Below are 21,072 nucleotides of genomic sequence, written 5' to 3'. Positions count from 1 at the left end.
AAAAAATTTATTATTTTTATTTATTGTGAATTTTAAATTGTCACTTTTTAAGTGTTACTCCCTATTGAAAGTGTCACTTTTTGGGTGCCACTTTTTCGGAAATTCTTATATACTCGTATTCCAATAAATCAAATCATCAATGATTGCATGAAAAGTTTTTGAATGAGGGCCCAATTATCTTTATTTCATAGATTTGCATGGAACAAATTGATCATATTATAGCAGCATTAATTGACATGCTGTTCGGATATACATCATTCGTTAATCTGATTCAAAATTCAATATCAGGTAATATTCTGTTGCATGCTAAGATCAGTCATAATGTAAACCTCTCAATTTTATTGTCGTGGGAAGTATCTCAATTCCTTCAAAAAAATTGAAAAACTATTTAATTTTTAAAATATAATACTTTTAATTAGTTAATTAATTGGAGATATTTTTAAAAAAATCACTTTTGATAATACTTTTGAGAACTTTAATTAAAAAAATATATTCAAAAATATCCAGGATATCAAGAGGGAATTGTTCCTTATGAGGTATATAGTTATGATGTATACCTCATAAGGAACAATTCCCTCCTTAAAACGAGAAAACTTGTTCGAAATTGTTTATCATTTCGAACAAGTTTTCTCGTTTTTAATAACAAACTAAAGGCTATGAGCACTGATTATATATTAGTGCCTCACAGCCTTTAGTTTCTAATAGATAGCTGGGAAACTTTCTCCAAATGATAAGTTATTCAGAGAAAGTTTCCCAGCTATCAAAGGGAATTGTTCCTTATGAGGTATATAGTTATGATGTATACCTCATAAGGAACAATTCCCTCCTTAAAATCGTAGACATTTTTATACTTATTAATCAACCATTCAAAATCATATTCCTCTGAAAAGTTATTTTATTAAAAATTTAGAATTTTAATAAATATAGAGTTTGAATTTCATACAATACCTATATATTTTCAATAATGGAATTTGAAAACCATTCTCAAAAGTTCTCAGAAACCTTTTTTTCATTAATTTTAAGAAATCTGAGTATTAAATTAAGTAATAAATTCGTTTGACACTACTTTAATTTTTAAATTCAAAAAATTATATGTGCTTCTTAAAATGACTCAAAAAAATTTTATTATAAAATAATATATAATATTAAAAATCCCACAACATTTTTTACTTTACATAATCGTACTTCCTCGACGATTAATTTCCACTCAATTTTTATCGTTGACCGAACTTAGCATGCAACAATTCCACTTAAAGATATGAGCTCTCAATTTTCGACCCCCAATATACGTTTATTTTAGTTTCGGCATATTAACATGAAGCACGAGCCAAACCCTTAAAGACGTGTCCTCTAGTTTTGCCAACTCTTTCATATATTGTAACTATTTTCAGGAAAAAACGCAAATTCAAAATTAGAAATTCACATTTAATCGAGTATAGTATTAAATTACTATCTTTCGTACACGGACCAAGCAACAACTCAAGGTGTATGCTCATTACAGACAAAATCCCCTCTAGTGCACTTAAATTGGGTGAGTTAGCACCAAACAAGCCATAAGTTAAAGATCTGAACTTGCTCCAGACAATGTATCACTTTAGTTATGAATGCACCAGAAATCCGTCCCAAACTCATACATTTCTACGCTAATCACGATAATAAATATACTATTTTGTACTTTTTACAATAAATCTCTCTTTGTTACACTACAAAATCAATGTGCATTTCGTTGCACCAGTTTTGAATCTTGTTAAATAATGATTTTTGTTACTTTCATGATACAATCCCATTTAGTAAACGGATTATTTACAAAATAAAAATAAAAAACATATTTTTTATTTACGATTTTTTATATTTGGATTTTTAAGGCATAATTTAGAAAATATTAATAATTTAATCGATTTGATATTAAGAAAGACATTTAAAATTCATAAAAGATCCAAATAATTTCATATCCAAAGTTATTAATATTTGAAGATTTGAGGAAAGAAAAGGAGAAATATTGCATATGAAATGTTTTCAAAAAATACATCAGAAATTGTAAAAGAATTTTAATAATTAATAAGATTTGGATGGGTTAAAATTTGTGATGAAACCACCAGATGCTAACTCACGCCACACATACACAGAAGCATTCTATCACGCAACCACCCGATGCTAACTCACGCCACACATACACAGAAGCATTCTATCACGCAACCACCCGATGCTAACTCACGCCACACATACACAGAAGCATTCTATCACGCAACCACCCGATGCTAATTCACGCCACACATACACAGAAGCATTCTATCACGAATCCACCCGATGCTAACTCAAATCATCAAATTTTCCCTTCATGGATAAAAATCATTCAGGATCAAATCATCACTGATTTCTTCTAGATTAGAACTCAGAAAAAAGCAAAAAAAAATAACCACACATGAAACTATATCTTAAACACATGTTTGAACCTCTAAATGAATACTAAAACATGCATAAGTAAAAATCAAAAATATGAACCTAAAGAAACAGAGTTTTTTATGATGAAAGAAGAACAAAAAATGCAATTAGAATGTATGTAATGCGAAAGTAGTCATAAACATTATCAGTAACATCTTCTTCGTTGAGTTGATAATAACATGTATTGTAAATATCTATTGTTTTTAGTTCATCAATTAATTCAACATTATTTGTTGTAATTCTTGAATCAATAGAAGGAGTACTCTGTAAATAGCAATTTTCAATTAGAATAGGTGGAGAATTACCAGCAAAATCAAATAAAATTGAACATCCAAAATTTTTAAAAATTGTTGAATTCGAAATTGTTGTTTTTTTCCCAGTTAGGATAATTCCAAAACTTGTTGAAGTAACAGAGTTATTAATGATATTACATGATTGAACGTTGTGTTCATCTGGATTAGTATTGTGATGTGCAAGACACCAGAAACCATTTGAACAAGAATTACTTTCAACATTACTAAAAGTAACAAAAGACTTCGTATCTTGATCTAGTGAATAAGCAGCTTCAGATTTAGCAGTGTTCTTTGTAATGTTCGATAAAGTAATGTTCGCACTACCTTTTTGAAACACAGTAGTCCTACTACATTTTGTATTTCCGCATGAAGAAATCGAGCTTTCTGAAATTATTTGAAAATTTGTTTCAGTTTGGCAGATTGTGCAGGAATAATGACTATATCCGGATGTAACTTGCGAATTGGTAGAGCAGAATCGATGCTGAACAACGTTTCCGTTGCAATTGAAGTAGATTGAGCCGCCGTCGCTATTTCGGCTGCAATTGTTGAAAATACATTCGGAATGGAGAAATTTAGTGTTAGAATCCTGTAATTCAATAGCACCAGCTGATAAATGAGAAAATTGACTGAGAAATAAAAAACATTCGCCGTTTTCAACTGTTGCCTCGCAATTGATGCATTTAATTGGTGTTGATTGAGATTGTGTTCCATAGAAGAAAAGCCAAATATCATTAGGAGCTTCGTCACGATGGATGAAATTTGGATGTAAAATCCAAATTTAAAGATTTTAAGGGGGAATAAAAAATATATTGGGGACAAAATTCATTTCTCAACATTAAGGGTGCACCCGTATGTACGTTTATTTGAGAGGAGGAGGATTACCCTCTCAATTTTGAGGGATTCGTTAGTTTATTTTCTCGATGAATATGCAATAAAATTTGATTTTTACCTTATCAATATACTTCATATAATATACACATGTTCATGTAAAAACTTTTTTCCAAAATCCTCAGGAATTAAGGGATTTTTGAATTTTAAGAATTTTTTTCGAATTTTTTCGAAAAAAAATATTTTCAGAACAGCCTTAACGGCTAAGATTTAGGAACAATGTTAAGTATCAAAAAGAAAGGAGGTCTGATATAGACAACATATATCGTTGAAGGTTGAAAAAATCTCTAATATTTGAGCCCAAAATTTCAAATTTTAATTTTTTGAAAAAAGAGGCCACCCGTATGTACGTTTATTTGAGAGGAGGATTATATTTTTGAAAGGGTGAAACATTATGAATATGTTAATTATATAATAATATGTATTATTATAAAAAAGAAAAAATAAAGAACGTTAAATTTTTTCTTTCTTGATTTTTTACAAAATCTACTTAGAATTATGCAAAATATGACTAAATAATTATAAATTTCAAGTTAAATTTTAATTTTGATAAATAATTTAAATTTCAAAATATCAAGTTCAGTTCGACTATGTATGTAGTAATTCCTCAATAAAGTGCCAAAACCCTATTAAAATATATGAACATTTTCAACATTTTAATGTTTTTATTTAAAAATTTGATGGAATATGAGCTTCAAACAATTATTATGTAAATAAAAATAATTAAATATATGTATTTATTCGTATTACAACCGTAGTAAGTCGATTCTTCCTTTCTTCTACTGAGTTTTGAATTTGATTTCGAATTGTAAAGAGATTCAAAGGGAAAATACTAGCGGATAAAAACTACCTCCATGAAAGGGTCATAATGGACTCAAGTTGTATTTTTTGATATTTTTTGCTTTTCGAGCCTAAATAGGTAGCCAAGATAATGCCTAAAAATAAGGTTCTAAATTCTGAAGTTTACATGATCCTCTCGTGTGCACCCTTAAATTCATTGAAAATACTCATAATATCAAACAATTTTAATTTGTTTCACTAGGAGTATATTAGTTGAGCAAATAATTACTATCCTTTCTGGAATTAACTTAACAAACTTGTAATTCTGCCTGAGATACGAAGTGAATTTTAACGACGAACATATTTATTCAAAATTAGAAGTGTGTATCGAATTTGACGATTGTATTTGGTGTTTAAGTTCAAAAGACAATCATCATTATGGCAAATTCAAGTTTGTTGAATCTAAAATTATACTGAAATGCTTTGAAATTTTTTGTTATGATTGAGATTATGATGAAATAGATACTTTTAAAACAAAATAATCAATACATAATTTAACATATTATGCGCAAAATTGAGACTTCGTCTCAATTTTGCGCATAATATGGAATTCTTGAGTCAAATTTGGCACCCGGATAAATATTATTGTTGCATGATTTGAGTGCTTTACATTATGGTTTCTTTCAATTTTAAAAATTTTAATGGCCTTCCCCAATGGCTTTGTCCATCCTTAATTTGACAAACTCTTGAGGTCTAAATCCTTATCCTTTCAATGCAACAAAAGTTCAGAAGGCTATACCCAGACAACGAAGACAAAAACTCCACAAATTTCAAAATGATGAATTTTATTTCAGCTCCAAAAGCTGAAATTCCTACTTGATTCACATGATCTTCCATTAAGGTTATGTGCATTCTCATTAATATCTTATTTTGTTATGTTTTTGACTAAAAAATCGCTTTAAAAACTCATTTTGTAAAGTACTCAATTATGCGCATAATATTTTCCGGGATGCAAAATTTGACATGATCAAGAATTTGAATTTATGCAACATGATTTAAAAATAAATCGATAAAAATAGAATTGAATTCAAAGAAATTCAGAAAGCAATGTAAACATCAGAAACTAAAAAAAATCATACATGACCACTCCAATCTGCGATGCCATCTGCCTGATGGAAGTCAACGCAGAAAAGGTCATCCATAACTTGTATTACTTTTTACCATCATCGTTTAATCTCGAATCCAATATTCAATACATTGTTTTAAATTGCTTACCAGATACACCAATGCCACCACCATCGTACTTTATATTTTCATCATTGAATTATCTTTGTTATTGTTATTACTTCCAATTCCAAGAAAATAATTATGTCTTAATTTTATTATCGAAACAATTACTTCCAAAACTGTTATTTGAGTTTCTTCATGATTCAAGCGAATACATAGAAACACAGACATCATTAGAAGACATTGTTAAACACTTATGGGAAACAATATCAGTTTATACACGTACTGATATCTTTTCAGGTGGACAAACTTATCAATTTCCAACCGGAAAAGAAATGTATACATCTGATGAAGACTCAACTGAATACGATTGTTATGATCCATTTAATGAGTTTCCAATGACTTCAAAGATCCCAATTCTATGGAAAGCCTTGCTCATTGGCGAACCCGTAAAGCTTTTATCCAAGAATGAAGTCGATTTAACACACGCACTCTTTTCTTTGATGAATATAATTAATCCTTACAAATTCGAAGGCCAAGTTTTGGTGGTTTTAAACCAACATGATCCTCGTTTGGCCCATGCCTCAGATTACCCAATTACTGCTACTTTAAGCAACATTTCTCGTTCAGCAAAAGGATCTTTCAAACATACGATATTCCAGGGCCAGTGTCTTCCAGGATCTAATCTTGGAATGAAGAATGCCCTGTTGGAGCGAACAGAAAAGGTCAGAACCGTTCATGCTTATCTTATGGACAGAGAAATCATGGTTAACCCTTATAACGATATAATTAACGGTACTTATATCGGCGACCAACTAAAAGATGAAATGAAAAACTATAAACAAAATGGAACTTTATCACCCCAAGAAATGTACAAATTTGGGTTAACGCAGACAGCCATTAGATTCAGATTACGAAATACATTAAGAGAATCCTTCAGAGATGCTGTTTTATCTGTTCCTCCTGAAGATTTTATGAAAAGATTAAAGAAAGAAGATTTTCCGACCATTATTAAGTTCATTGAGGACCATTTGAACGTATACGAGAAAGATCAGCATATGTTTTCTGTCTTAAAGAAGCACAAAAAGTTATTTAAGCAACAATTGAAAGAACAATAATGTTTTTGTTATAGATTTGTTTGTAAAACATTAATATAAACCTAGTACTGTTTGTTAGTCATGATATAATCTCAAAATTAAGAAAATTTTTAATAAAATATTCAATTTTTTATGGATAAATGCTAAAATCTACGAGGAAATATGAATTGTTATGCCAATACAATTCATTTCGATGAATGCCAGTAATTGATAACAATTATGATCGCGATGTTTATAAATTTTTTTTTACAATGGGATGTTGTAACTCAAGATCTTATGAGCAAATGACATTAGATCCAGCACCAGTAAATACGAAACCATCAGCATATTATTTTCGCCGTCAACCTAAACCAAATGAAATAGAAGAACTCGCAGAATCTTTATCATTAGAAACGTTTCAAAAGTATAGAGCTTACATGCTGAAGAAAATTGATGATGTAGAGTTAGATAATTCAAAAGCATTATTGTTAATGCGATCTCTTAAACTAGATAACGAGAAAGTTGATTTCATTCGATTATATTCATGTAATTTCAAAGATGTTAACAAAGAAGATCTAAGGCTAACATTTAGAAATCCGAAAAAGTTTGAAGAAGCAGTAAGATATATGAATACTGCAGTTTAATTTGATATTTCTTTCAGAAAAACCAAATTCTTATGTATTTGTAAAAAAACTAGTAAACTGTATAAATAATATAATAACAATACAAACAATTTATATTATAAATAAACAAAAATAACAAAAACTTAAATTGATAACTCATCTTGAGGGAGAGGACGCCCTTTCAAAGTGCTATCGTCTAGAATATTAGGAGATGCAGGGAGTTTCATGCCTTGTGACCAGTCAACTCCTGCTTTATGAGTCAAATCCGTAATATTAATTTTTCTAATTTCAGAAATCGGGATGTTCTTCGGCGAACTGCCTTCTACATCATGCTCTTCGATCATTTGGTACTGATCTTCCGACTTTTCAGACTTCAATCTGAAGATAAAACAAAGAAATGAAACCATTAACACTAAAACAATGTCCAAAACGAATTGTTTCACCCAAAATAGGACATTAACGAATATGGTGACAACGATTCGTGCAATAACAAAGACACAGCAAACAATCACTGAAAATTTCAGGTAAATGAACGCTCTGTACTTTGCATATATGGGTGTGGACTCTGGGTTTATTCCTGCTTCAGATATAACGTATAAATATGCAAGAAAATGTATCTTTGAGTGATTTATACTTACAATTAATTCTCTGATGAAAAGCGCGATAGTTATTAACGCAATGATAGATAGAACTGCATCTGCTGACTTTAGATTTGCAAATGTGATGATGCAATTGAACGCAGTGTAACAAATTCCGTAAAATATTGAGAAAAAAACTTCTTTGATAGAAAGAGAAACTCTGTACACACACCAACCTTTTGCTGATAAAAGAAGAGTGATAAATAACTCTGATGTGTATAAAACATTTAAAACAATTCTTGTAACAGTAGTATATCGTGCAATGTTATCTTTTGCAAGCATTTTGAATTCTATATAACTGCATATATGGTACGATAAGCCGAGCATGATGCATGCAGATATAAAATAGTGAATTTTAATTTGATATTTGAAATGAAGGGCCCAATTTAAGATCCAGATGATAAGTAAGATCGAATAGTATATCATAATCCCAAAATGAGACCAATCACTGCCTATCCACCGATAATCTAAAAAAGTTGTAGGATTTATAAAAATTTCTTCTATGGTAACCTTAGTCGAATTTGATGCACAATTGTATATAATCGGAATGTAAACGCTTTTCTTCTGAATAACACCTGAAAATAAATATGTTTTCCCATGAGGAACATAAGATTTAAACATTGGCGTTGGTGGCGCGCCTTGACATAGACTCTTAACACGTGTGGAGATGAGGAAGTCAAATGGATAGTCATTTTCTGATAAAAGGGCGTAATATAATTGAGGAGTTTCTACGTTAGTAAAAGATACATTAAATGTTCCATTTACTCTGAACCCGAACGAGTCAAGTATATAGATATCACCGATGGTATCAATTTTCCGGGTAAATCGATAGAGTAATAAAAAAAGCATTTATGTAATCTAACAAAAAAAATTTTTTTAGAAAGAGAGGAGAATTGTTAGCGATCAAAATGATTCAAATGATCGGAATGTAATTTTATGTCTTTGTAAAAATAACATACAGGAGAAGAGTGTGATAAATGATCTGGCAAGAGTAATTATTGATTGGAAATGGAATCTTAAAATTAAGTTGAACTTTTGATTTTATTATGATTAAATTAATCCATTACTAAAATAAAATATTTTTATAAGGGTCAATTTGAAAAATTTCCAAAAAATTATGATTGATTTTTAAATATTGGTATTAGCAATGAAAGTACATGCTCATTGATTTTCAATTGGCTATTAAAATTGATTCTTCACGCCCCTAACCTCAGTTGAATAATTTTCAATTTTCGATTGTCTCAAACATAAACTATGTAATAATAAATTGGGTTAATCGAAAATATATGGGTTAATTGGCTATTGCCTAAGATTGGATAATGATATCAAGCTAGTCAATTTTAAAATTTAGCAAATGATCGTAAATACGATGAGTTTGGAAGTAAGTTATATTTATACTCGAGGGAAAATGTTAAATGTGGGTGTCAAAAGATGTAATTAATGATAGGGATTCTATAATAATTCTTTATTTCAAATTCTTTTCTAAGGCCAAACGTGCAAATGCGAGAGCTCCTTCATATGTGTAAAAGACACCTAAAAATCCTGTCTTGTGACAGAATTTTCCTCCAGGAATTCCACAAGCTTTGGATAAATCTTCTTCCATAAGTCCGCCGTATGGAAGACGTACTCTTGGCTTAAAACTACCAGGATACTCAACAGTTTGAATTCTCCATGGTAAATTACCATCTTGTCTAAGATAGAAATAGATGAGAGGCTGGTCTGGTTTCTCAATATACTTAAGATGTGGTCTTGGATCACAAAATTCTGATAAAACCATGATGTGACCGCTTGGATCCACGTCAAATCTTGAATCATAAGCTTTTTGTGTAACTTCGGCTGCAGGAACATCGCAATCGCAGTATCTAAGAAGTCTAAATGTAAATTCTTCGCCAATTAAATCGATAGCCTGATTAAATTCTTTCATATTTTCTTCAGATCTGATGTTTAAGTAGTCTATTCTACTTGAAATATCTGATGTTATAACATATTTAGATGTCCGCCCCTCAACTTGTGAAAAGCCGTTATCAATTGCATCAATTTCTTGAACAAAGTTATCATACATGGAATCAATGAGAAATTGAATGTATTTACCAGCATCGCGATTGTTTTTCTTAAGAATTTCTCGGATTGCTCTTTCTCCATAATGAAGATAAATTAATCCACAAGAAGAAAGTGGTACTTTTCTGTTTGGATATGTCATAAAGAAGTTTGTTTGATGATGGTCATATCGTTTTTTATCATGATCATATACTCCTCCAACATCGCAAACAATATCGCAGTTATTAATGACTTCCATATCTCTTGTTCGGATAACTTCTGCATTTTTATACTCATCTAGCGATTTTAACAAGAAAACAGAGAGTACATCGTTTGCATGAAACTTTCCTGAATGAACACAAATTTTCATTGTTGGAAATGAATTGTCATTTTCATATAGATGACCTTATGACACATACTTAGCACATTTTCCACCTCAGATATATTGAAGGAGTAAATATTATTTCATCATTTCATTATTGAATGAAATTTTGAAAGAACTTATCAAAAAATCTATAGAAAAACTCTAATGACAGTCTAATTTTACGATATATTAAAAAACACAAAACAATTTTTTTAAAAAGGAATCACCGAGGATAGTATCTAGAGACCTTCGAATGTATCATTCAAGACTTTCAGGGATTGTTCATCTTTTTCAACTTTGAAGTTCTGAATCGTCATTGTATAAATTATATATAAAATTACATAGTCTATTGGTAATCTATGACCGAAAAACATTACAGTAAATATCCAATAGTACTTGCTTGGATTATTATATTGATATCTACCGATTGGAATTGAAATTAGATATTCTCTAAGCATTATAGCAATTATTTCCATGAGAGCCATCAAGAATAAAGCAATCTTAAGACGTATAACTAATCCTTGTGGCACCAAAAGCTCGACACCTGAAAATAGGAAGAATTGTGAGAGAATAAAGAATGAAATGCAGTCAATTATATACTCTGACGATTGGATAGCATATTTATAGTAAATTCCTGCATCGCTGAAGAGATTTTTGCGAATATTATTAGGTATTTTGTCGATATAAACTAAAATAAATTTGACAATAGCAGTAAATGTGTAATACAATGAAAACATCATTGAAACCCAATAAGCTATATTGGCAAATTTTGCTTTAAATAGAACTAATACACGTGAAACTGGATAGAAAAAAGAGAAACAGACATGATGTATAAGTCGCTTGCGGTTGCAGATAAACCGGAAAAAGAATTTGAAATGTGGTCATGAAGTATAGGATAAAAGCAATAATAATAAAAGTAAAGAATAACATTAAAAATAATAAAAGTAATGCAATAAGATGCACCTGTTAAGTATTCTCTAGCATGCGTGATTGTCCAATTTTTGATAAGACATGTAGATACGAACGCAAATGGTATAAGTAAAATAAACATCAATATAAATGCAACATACGACGAAGGTAGGTCACAATCAACTGACATTGTTACTTTACAACGGGGTATATCGGTTTTGTTCGCCCAAAAGGATAAACTCATTCGAATTAAAGATCAGATTTTATAATAAGGTTATTTTTGTAATAAAACTTTCGAAATCGTTAAATATTTGCGAGATTACTCATAGTAGCAATTATTATGTTTTTATTCAGATCAAATCTGACACTTTTTCAAATTTATTTGTCAAATTTTATTTTATTTTTTTTTGCTCTGAATGCGTGCAGCGATAGGTTGGGAAAGAAACTTTTTAAGAAATAGAGCATATGTGCAATTAGGGCTTAAAATTAATAACAGTGCATCATTAGAAAGAAATATTCAAAAAATAATTAATTCTGTTTCAGGATTTCATGTCAAAGTTTCTGACTGGAATTTATTGCCAACTAAAGAGAAAACACCTGTTTACAAGCTTCCTTCTACACTTAAAACACTAGATGATGCATGTAAATTCATGTATAAAAATCATACACGTCCAATGACAGAAGCATTAGCTTCAATCGGTGCAAATAATGATACAATAGTTCTTAACATAAATCATGCTGCTGCTGATGGCATGTTTCTCGTTTCTCTTCTTAATTATCTTAATAAACACGAAAATGAAGAGGTACATCTCCCAGAAATATTTGAATCAGTTGATTATGTGTTTGATCATGAAATTAAAAGCTATAATGGAGTTCCAGCACCTTTCAATACTGTAAATCCAAATTTATCACGAATTATTGCCAAAGATACGCTTCATTTAGCGATGGATAATACATCTCATCATACATCAGCTTCTTCTAATCTTGCAAACTTTAAATGTTACAATCCAAAAACAAAATCTGTACATCATTTAACAGAAAATCTTTGGTCATCAATTATTTTGACGATATCAGCTTTCAATGGTAATTTCAATACAAAAGGATGTGGAACTTGCATTGATTTACGTAGGTTTATGAAAGTACAACCAGATTTCCGTCATTGTAACATATTTTCATCAATTACCGTCAATGCAGAAGCCACGAAAGATACTTCTGTTGGTGAATTTATGAAAATACTCAGATCTGACTTTAATTCCAAAGTAAAATCAGGATTTCACTTTGGATACCTCAAACAGATCCAAGAAGGCAAAATTCCTCCAATAGGAGCACTCCCAGGAGTTGGTGCAGACATGTCAAGCCTCGGAACATTCAAAGTTGGCGGAGATATAACAGATGCATGGTTTAACATCGCATTGAGAGGAGATAGAGCACTTGGATCTTCCACTTTTACTTGTTTCACAGTTGATAATGGAATCAACCAAACATTTCATGGAAGACTTCGCCATTCTTCGTTTACTTTGTCTGATTACGATGCACAAGTGTATGTAGACTCTATACATCACGCATTGGAGAATATAACTGATGATATGTCTTGTGGCTTAGCTATTGACATTCTTTCAGACTTCCAAAAGAAAAATTCAAAATCTAATTTGAATGATATTGTTATGTTTTGAATAAATAGTTTCACTTCATTGTCTTATTCATTACTTTTGTATTTATGTCCCAAAATTATCATTTTATCCAAAATAATTTTGCAATAACAAAGAAAGTATAATTTTTTTCCATAATATTTCATACGTATAAATCCCATATTAAAGATTATTCAAATTTAGTATTCTTGACATATTGTGTTGAAATTTGTAACCAATAATATATCACATTGAATATATGATGGATTAATAGTCTTAAATGCATAAATAGTACGTATAAATATTATGATTGATATGAAATAGGCATTACTCATGGAAAATGCCTGATGATTTTCATTCCATTATTTGATGATTTAAGTTCCTTTATGAATTGGAATATGAATTCATTACAGATATTTCTGTCATTAAAATGCATGAATTATGTTAGTTTTCAATTTGAATTCAATATTCTTTATTAAATTTTGGATTTGACAGGAACTCTCTTAAAAACTAATATATACAAATCATATGAAAACATTTATTATATATTAAACAAACAAAAAAATATAATATTACTTTTGTCGATTCAATAAACTTAAAATTGAATCGTAATATTCATCAATTTCACGCCCGTATATCCAAGGGAAGTATAGTATATAAAATGCAATTGCAGAAACGATACTAACAACGAAAAGTGTTTTTGCAATTGTTCCTTGATTATTTTGTAGATACGACGCGAAAATGAAATATCCAAATATTAATGATATATGGTAACTACTAACTGCATTCGGTTTAGAGATCCATATTATAAATATCGTAAATAAAAACATTGCTGTCTGTTTGCTCTTGTAATTGAGAATTGCTGATATTTCTACAATCACTATAAGTACAGGTGATATAATTGATGCAATTTTTACGTTTTCGTCAACGTAAATTTGTTCAATTGGCAATTTAAAAGTGAAAAACTCGAAAAAGTCTATAACGCTGCGATTAGTAATGTCAAAGAATGGTAGTTTGTGAATAGTAACGTTAAGTCTGCGAGAATGTGGTAGTTTTGGATCAAGAATCAATTGATCTTCGTAAAATAAAATTTTGAGGCTAATTTCTAGGACAAAGTATACAGGAAGTAATGATAAAAGGTCTGGAAAGAGTTTTTTGTTATTTGTGGAAAATAATATTAAATAGAAAATTAAAACGATGCCAGTGTAATCTGTAAACATTGCAAATGATGCACAAAGGGCCTGTCCTTGCTGAAGAAGTGGATGGTTTGTATGCCGTTCGAGAGAATTCAAGAAAATTGCCAAAGCGGAAAATATTAAAAATAGAACATTTTCGTTGTAAATTCTTGACCAAATGATAAGTGTTGGCTCTATTGAAAGTAAAATGCCTATTGTAATTGAGATTTTATTTGAATATCCATAAAGTATTAAAGATGCGGAAACTAAAACAGGGACAAAGCAGCCAATAAGCGCAGCAGCTGATCTTAGATATTTCTGCATTGCATACACTTTGTCCATATTGTTATTTGTGATGGCTAAATAAAAGAAGAATAAACAAAAACGTCCAGTAAGCGGTTTATTATCGAGAGGAATAATTCCTTTTGATAAATATGTGAATTCGCGATATAATTCTGTTTCTATACTGAGTTCGAATTTAAAATGTGAAATAAAATAAAGTCTTGTAAGGGCTGAAATTGAAAATACTATAAAAAGTAGTTGCCCTTGGAAATGTGTAAATAAAGGCGTGTTAGGTTTTGGGGGTTGGTTCTGAATAACACGCTTTTTTTGCATTAAAAATTTTTGGCGACTAAGTGAGATTTTTACTGTATATCTGCTATATATTCCATAATAATTTGTTTTAATTAAGGATGTCAATTTGGAAGAAAAGTGAGAAAATTCCTAAAATGCGAAAAATGAATTTTCCAAACGTATTTTTTTATCTCATTTTTTTGATTTTGAAAAAAATTTGGAGAGAAGAACTCTTCGTTTTTGAATTTTATCACGATGGTTTTAAAGTATATTAGACACATGTATTGATATTACTATTTTTGTATATTTTGAGAGAAAATCCCCAAAAAGTAAGAAAATCTAAGACGGTTTGAGAAAATATATAAACTATTGAAAATTTGAATTAAACTTCTAATTTGGAAAAAAGAAATTTGGAAAGAAGAAAATTCAAAAATCGAGATTTAGACTCAGCATCAAATGGAGAACAAAATGTTTCTTCATATGAAGGAAAAAATTTTCTTGTGAAGAAATAGAGTTTTTAAAATTTTATTGTATGTAATGAAATAAACAAATATTAAAATTATTTTTTGATAACAAGAAAATTCCCAACAGAAAATATTTGAGACAAAGAAAAAAAGAAAATTGAAAAATATTACTCTTCTTTATATTTCATGAGATTTAAAAAAAAGGTAGTGGGGCTTCCAGGCGCGTTGCGCCCTCTAGCCCCGAAGATGTTTAGTATAAATGAAGTTTTTATTCGGAAAATATTACTCTTCTTTATATTTCATGAGATTTAAAAAAAAAGGTAGTGGGGCTTCCAGGCGCGTTGCGCCCTCTAGCCCCGAAGATGTTTAGTATAAATGAAGTTTTTATTCGGAAAATTGTTAGTCTTCTGGTGTGAATTCGACGATTCTCGTGTCGAATGACCGTTGGATGTAACGAGGAAGATTTTGACGAACTTGGTATAAAGTTCTCAACATTATAAAGGATGTGGCGAGTGGGGCTTCCATTAGATAAAAATGAACTGACCAAAAAAGACAGATATTTAAATATTTGAGATAAACCGTTTTCGTCAACGGTAACCCCCTCTATTTTTTTATTTTATTTAATAGTTACCGTTGGAAAAACGGTTTATCTCAAATATTGAATGAACTATAAACGTTTTTTGTTTTCTATATATACTTTTTTGTCCAACGGTAAAACTTTTTACACAACGGTTTTTGAGAGTCGTCGCCGTTGACTTTTTTGTAGAGCACTCAAAATAGTATAACTTTGTCCGGACAAGTAAGGGTCTATCGTCGCTACAGGAAAAGTTACAGGCGTTCCAAGGAAGTATACTTTGAGAAGCCTTTTCTCCCTTATAGAATGAGATAGGACGGTTATTTTACAAAACTGACAACACTTTGACCGAGTAGTTTTTTGTGCTGAACAAATAGTGTCATATAAACATCTGTCAAAAACCGCTTTTTAACTTCACTTAAAATGCCACGTAAGCTACGTAAGAATATACGTAAGAGGAAGGGAGCATTGAAACATCCAATAGTAAAACTGACACCACAACAACAGTTGCAACAACAAATGATGAATGACCCCACTATGTTGCAACAAATGTCAAGCAACCCTATGCTTTTAAACCGAGTTATTGGTGCACAGAGTGGAGGTTTAAGAGCGGCACTTTTAGCGAAAATGGCAGGCTATGGTGGAGCTGCAGACGGAACAGCTTATAACCCTCAAAGTCAAATGAATTTGAGTTCACTCAAAAATCAAATAACATATGTCAAAAAGTCAAACATAGACATACAGAAACAAATAAGTGAAAACGAAAAGAAACTAGAATATGACAGACAGACAAAGAAACTAAATGAGTTAAACGTAGAGAAAAAGAAGAAAGAAGAACAACTGAAAGAACTAAGTACAGAGGAATATGCGAAAAAAGTGTCAGAAAAAGCAGCAGAAGTAGCAAAAATGGAACAAGATGTTATAAATTTGAAAAACCATACTACTCAATATAAAGTACTGAAAGATGAAGAGATAAAACAAAAAGCCATGAAGACATATATGGATAGCGATGAGTATAAAAAGAAGTTGAAGCAAATGTAAAGGCAGAAAAACTTTTACAGTTGCAAAACCAAACCGTACAGTATGAAAACTTAGCACAAGAAAGTAAAAATAACGACGCAGCCATGCAAAAGGCAATGAAAAGCGCAGATATTATAAAAGCTAATAATGACTGGTTAGATGCCCAAGCCAACGCTAAAGCAGCCCAACTTATAGGGTCAATAAGGACAAAAATACAAGCGGATGAAGACAGTTCAAATGAAGCTTTAATGAATGCTGACTTTAAGAATGCCTTCGAAGCTCTTCATAGTAAGGTGAAACTAGTGAACGACTTCTCATCTGGAAAGAAACTGAAGTCTGAAGGTTTCGACAAAGAGTTAAGAGAAGTAGTACAAAATATGACGAAAATAACAGATGCAGCAACGAGACAGGCAGTTCAAAGTGTCTATGACGCCGTTAGAGCAGCTGTTGTGGAAAGTCAAGAAAAAGAGTTACAACAGACCAAAACAGACCTAGTAAATGCTTTCTTAAAAACGAAAAGTCAGGTAGGACATTATGCTGCAGATGGAACATATGTGCCAGCTGGTGGAACTTATATACCACCAAACCCTCCAAGAGAAGCACCTGCACCAGGACTACCTAAAACATTTACATCGTCACATGGACACAGACACAGGCATGCACCAAAACCAACACAACAACCAACAGTTCAAAGTCCAGCACAACAACAACAACCAACACAACAACCAACAGTTCAAAATCCAGCACAACAACAACAACCAAAACCAACAGTTCAAAACCCTGCACAACAACCAACAGTTCAAAACCCAGCACCTACACCACAACCAAAAACAGCACAACAACCACCTCCACAACCAGCACAGCAACCAACAGTTCAAAACCCTGCACAACAACAACCACAAACAGAGCAAGGACATAAAAGAAGTAGAGAAAAAGGAAACCAAGAATTCTTAAAAATGCTTAAGGAAGATTATGGTTACCCAGATACTCTTGACTTTAGTGACAGATATAAAGAAGCTATTAGAAAGTTCAAGGAAGGAAATACTGACCCGAACCTATTTAGCTTTATGGTTCAGCATCAAATCGGATATAATCTCAAACCTGAAAAATACAAGCTCGCAAAGGGATATGATTTAATAGCATATCATCCAAATGACATGAATGAATTTACTCCGAGATATTTGATGTCAGAGCTAAATGATAATTCAACTCTCTTCATGAAACGCGTAAAAAATAGAGACGGAACGAAAGAAGAAAGGTTTATGAGTCCGGATGACTTAGATAGGGAACTTGTTAAAAACGGTCTCGGAATATATGAAATGCCACAAGATGAGGTACAAGAAACTCCACAGGAAGAAGTTCAGATACAACCAGACATGGAAGAAATAGTTCAGCAACAACAGCTAGAAGAGCCTGAAGGAAACGAACAAGTCCCTCCTTTGGAAACTAACTTCACAGAACTAGATGAAGATTTGGAACAGCCGAAAAATCTTGACCCTCAACAAGAGTATGAGGTGAATATGGAATCTTTCCAAGAGTCTAAGAAAAATTCGGCTGACATAGTAGAAGAATATCGAAAAATGTTCACCGACATACAAAAGACTCCAACATCAGATGAAAATATTCAGCATAGAATGGAAGTACTGAAAGAAAATGTACGCAAATACAATAATCCTTTTTACTTACGACCATATAACGTTCAATCTTTGGCTGAACTCGGTGAAAATAAAAGGTTAAATTTCAACAAAACATATAGAAATGAAACATTGTTTAAAGTTCATTCAGAACCTAACCAATATGGAAACAAACCTACTTTTGTTTCTGCAGACTATGGAACTACAATGAGATGGGGTCATAAAGCTAATCCGGATAGGTGGTTCATAAACTTACAACCACAATTCCAAGAAGTTGTAGACGCAATGGAAGTGAATGGTGAACCAGATATAACGGGTATTTTCAGCGCGGCTTTAATGCCATTGAAAGATATGAAAGATGCAGATATTTTGGACCGGTATGAAATGAACATGGCTGAGGGAAATATAACACCTGACGTTCTAGAACATTTATCTCAAAGAACTACACAGAACCATAGAGATGGTATATTTGGTGAAGAGTTTAGAAAGAAAGTTAGGGAGAGAGAAGGAAGAGAACCTATTGTACATGACCTTGCAAACGAAAGTTTGCAAAATGTCATGAAAACTTACTTTGCAGACAATGAACTGAGAAGGGATGAATATTTAAGAAAACTCAAATGGACAGTACCAAATGAAATGTTAGTATTGAAAAACATGTTCCATGACAAAATAAAACCAACTACAGAAATAAATGATGCAAGACTGAAACGTTGGGTAAAAGCTTTCCCATTCACAAAAGATATTATTGGTTACATGGAAAGAAAACCAGAATGGCTACAAAAACATATATTTGGAAACGAGCTTATTCCATATGGACAAGCTCTGTTTGAAGAGCTTGAACCGGAAACTCAGGAAAGAGTCATGCAAACAATAAGCGAAGACTCAAATACAAACTATGACAAAATCTTTCTAGGATATAGGTTACCTGAGATGGGCGACCAGAGCCCAAAGGCAAAAAGGTCATGGGAAATTTACAACATACTAGGTGAACATGAGGCAAAGATGCTACAACTTGAAGCAGAGGGCAAGTTACCAAAAGCGACACCAAAGAAGAAGAGAAGAGTAGAACAATGTGAAAGTAGTGAAGAAGTAACTTCATCTAGTGAAAGTAGTGGCAATGAAGGAAAAAGAAGAGTTAAAAACTCAGTCAGGAAGAAAGTAAAGCTTGGTCCGAAACAATTATGACAAATAAATCCAACTATTCTATATTTTTACCCATATGAAATGTACGCCGCTCAGAATATAACGCCAACAGTTTTGGATGCCATGAACGGAAATGTTTCCGAATGGTATAACGAATGCGACAATGCCATTAGAAGGTCAGAAATAGTTCCTGGAACTTACGAATATACCACTGCTGTTTCTTATGGAAACGTAGGTGAGTTTGGAGAAGGCTCTTCAACAACAGTAGATATTGCTTGCGACAGGTTTCATATTATTTCTATTGACAACTCATTCTTATACGTGGAACAAGACATTGAAATAAAACCTTCTGCCAAGTTGTCTGACAAGAAAGGTTGCAATGGAATTTTCTATGTCGGATACCAATATGCTCCAGAAGTTTTCATGGGATATAAGATATATTCTAACTCTGACTTAGTTCAAACAGTAACATGGGCAAACTATGAATGGTTCGCTTTGAGAAACTCAGTACAACCACAAGCTAGAGAACAAACAGACCAGTATGCAACTATTGAGAAAATAAGAAGACTTGATCCTAACGTTCCAGGAGTTTATGTTAACCTTTCTGGACAAACTGCAGCTGCAGTAACCAAAGTAAAACTGAAACTTAGAGTTCCTTTGTCATCTTTCCTCATCTTCAGGTTTTTAAGATACTTGCCAAACTGGGCAGGAAAAATTTCTATCGAACTTACTCCAAGCAAAAATAACTTAGTCATTGCACCAACACAAGACCCATTCACTATTACAGATACAGCTGGTGGAGCTGCCAGCATACCATTTGGAAAATGGTGCAAAGAGAAAGTTGACTTAGACTTTGGTTTCTCAAACCTCAACACTGAAGTAAACTACTACTTCTCAGGAACAGCAGACAACAATACTGCTTGGGACCCATTTAAGTTCACATGCGAAAAATTTGAATGCAAGAGAATAGAAAGCAGACTTGCAGTCTATATGTTGGACCCAGATATTTCAAATGCTTTAGCTGCCAAATATATTGCAGTTCCACTTATGTTCCCTATACACCAAATATCTGTCAAAGACTTTGCAGGTGAAGTTGGAAACCAAAATCCAGGAGCCGCAGGTGCAAGAACAGATATTGCTTTAACAACTGCAATGAAACATGCAGATACTATGTTTGTACTGTTCAGACGAACTATAAATGACTATTCTTGTTTCTACAACCCTGGTATTAGGGAAAACCGCAACCACTTTTTTAAATCACGATTTAAATATATAAATCGCGATTTTTTAGAAAAATCGCGACTTTTTAAAAATCGCGTTTTTTTAATGAATTGCGATTTTATTGTGGTCGCGATTTTTCTAAAAAATCGCGATTTATATGGAAAATCGCGTTATTGGTTCAATCTAAAGATCATTATTTAAAAAGTGAACTAAAAAATATAAATATAAGAATAAAATAAAAATTGTAATAAGAATGTTATAAAAAGTTTTTTTAGATTTGAGTTGCCGATAGGCTTGAGCAAATGTATTTTTATTGCTAAAGGTTTTTTTGTTAGATTTATGTAATATTTTTTAGTTAAAGGT

At 31.7% G+C, this 21,072-nt stretch overlaps 8 protein-coding genes and 1 pseudogene across 9 annotated transcripts, besides 3 other annotated features; 6 read left to right on the top strand and 3 right to left on the bottom strand.

Annotated features, from left to right (window-relative positions):
- Positions 1–115: part of a mobile genetic element that runs on past the window's edge.
- A 3,459-nt stretch (positions 116–3,574) lies between these two features.
- Positions 3,575–4,611: a mobile genetic element.
- Positions 4,612–5,107: 496 nt separating this feature from the next.
- On the top strand, positions 5,108–6,836 carry TVAGG3_0432390 (uncharacterized protein; the record flags this gene model as incomplete). Its single annotated transcript, XM_001303344.1, has 1 exon — positions 5,543–6,748. The coding sequence occupies one exon, from the start codon at positions 5,543–5,545 to the stop codon at positions 6,746–6,748; it is 1,206 nt and encodes a 401-aa protein (XP_001303345.1).
- Positions 6,837–6,978: 142 nt separating this feature from the next.
- On the top strand, positions 6,979–7,350 carry TVAGG3_0432380 (uncharacterized protein; the record flags this gene model as incomplete). Its single annotated transcript, XM_001303343.1, has 1 exon — positions 6,979–7,350. One exon carries the CDS (start codon positions 6,979–6,981, stop codon positions 7,348–7,350), a length of 372 nt encoding a protein of 123 aa, XP_001303344.1.
- A 122-nt stretch (positions 7,351–7,472) lies between these two features.
- TVAGG3_0432370 (lung seven transmembrane receptor family) lies at positions 7,473–8,249 on the bottom strand (the record flags this gene model as incomplete). The annotated part of the gene is made up of 1 exon (XM_001303342.1): positions 7,473–8,249. The coding sequence occupies one exon, from the start codon at positions 8,247–8,249 to the stop codon at positions 7,473–7,475; it is 777 nt and encodes a 258-aa protein (XP_001303343.1).
- Positions 8,250–9,432: 1,183 nt separating this feature from the next.
- On the bottom strand, positions 9,433–10,374 carry TVAGG3_0432360 (locomotory exploration behavior; the record flags this gene model as incomplete). Its single annotated transcript, XM_001303341.1, has 1 exon — positions 9,433–10,374. One exon carries the CDS (start codon positions 10,372–10,374, stop codon positions 9,433–9,435), a length of 942 nt encoding a protein of 313 aa, XP_001303342.1.
- Positions 10,375–11,644: 1,270 nt separating this feature from the next.
- TVAGG3_0432350 (uncharacterized protein) lies at positions 11,645–12,964 on the top strand (the record flags this gene model as incomplete). Its single annotated transcript, XM_001303340.1, has 1 exon — positions 11,694–12,950. One exon carries the CDS (start codon positions 11,694–11,696, stop codon positions 12,948–12,950), a length of 1,257 nt encoding a protein of 418 aa, XP_001303341.1.
- A 475-nt stretch (positions 12,965–13,439) lies between these two features.
- Positions 13,440–14,791, bottom strand: TVAGG3_0432340 (uncharacterized protein; the record flags this gene model as incomplete). The annotated part of the gene is made up of 1 exon (XM_001303339.1): positions 13,478–14,695. One exon carries the CDS (start codon positions 14,693–14,695, stop codon positions 13,478–13,480), a length of 1,218 nt encoding a protein of 405 aa, XP_001303340.1.
- Positions 14,792–16,114: 1,323 nt separating this feature from the next.
- On the top strand, positions 16,115–16,532 carry TVAGG3_0432330 (protein of unknown function, DUF4106 family; the record flags this gene model as incomplete). Its single annotated transcript, XM_051233824.1, has 1 exon — positions 16,115–16,532. A coding segment is annotated over one exon (418 nt), but the record flags the coding sequence as incomplete, so codon positions are not given.
- Positions 16,533–16,597: 65 nt separating this feature from the next.
- TVAGG3_0432320 lies at positions 16,598–18,099 on the top strand (annotated as a pseudogene). Its single transcript has one exon. A coding segment is annotated over exon 1 (1,502 nt).
- A 396-nt stretch (positions 18,100–18,495) lies between these two features.
- Positions 18,496–21,072: part of a mobile genetic element that runs on past the window's edge.
- Positions 18,730–19,530, top strand: TVAGG3_0432310 (protein of unknown function, DUF4106 family; the record flags this gene model as incomplete). Its single annotated transcript, XM_051233823.1, has 1 exon — positions 18,730–19,530. The coding sequence occupies one exon, from the start codon at positions 18,730–18,732 to the stop codon at positions 19,528–19,530; it is 801 nt and encodes a 266-aa protein (XP_051103553.1).

Source organism: Trichomonas vaginalis, chromosome V (genome assembly GCF_026262505.1).
Source record: "Trichomonas vaginalis G3 chromosome V, whole genome shotgun sequence".
NCBI classification, from domain to species: domain Eukaryota; phylum Parabasalia; order Trichomonadida; family Trichomonadidae; genus Trichomonas; species Trichomonas vaginalis.
The sequence above is the reverse complement of the archived record's forward strand: the minus strand, read 5'-3'. Positions and strand labels throughout refer to the sequence as shown.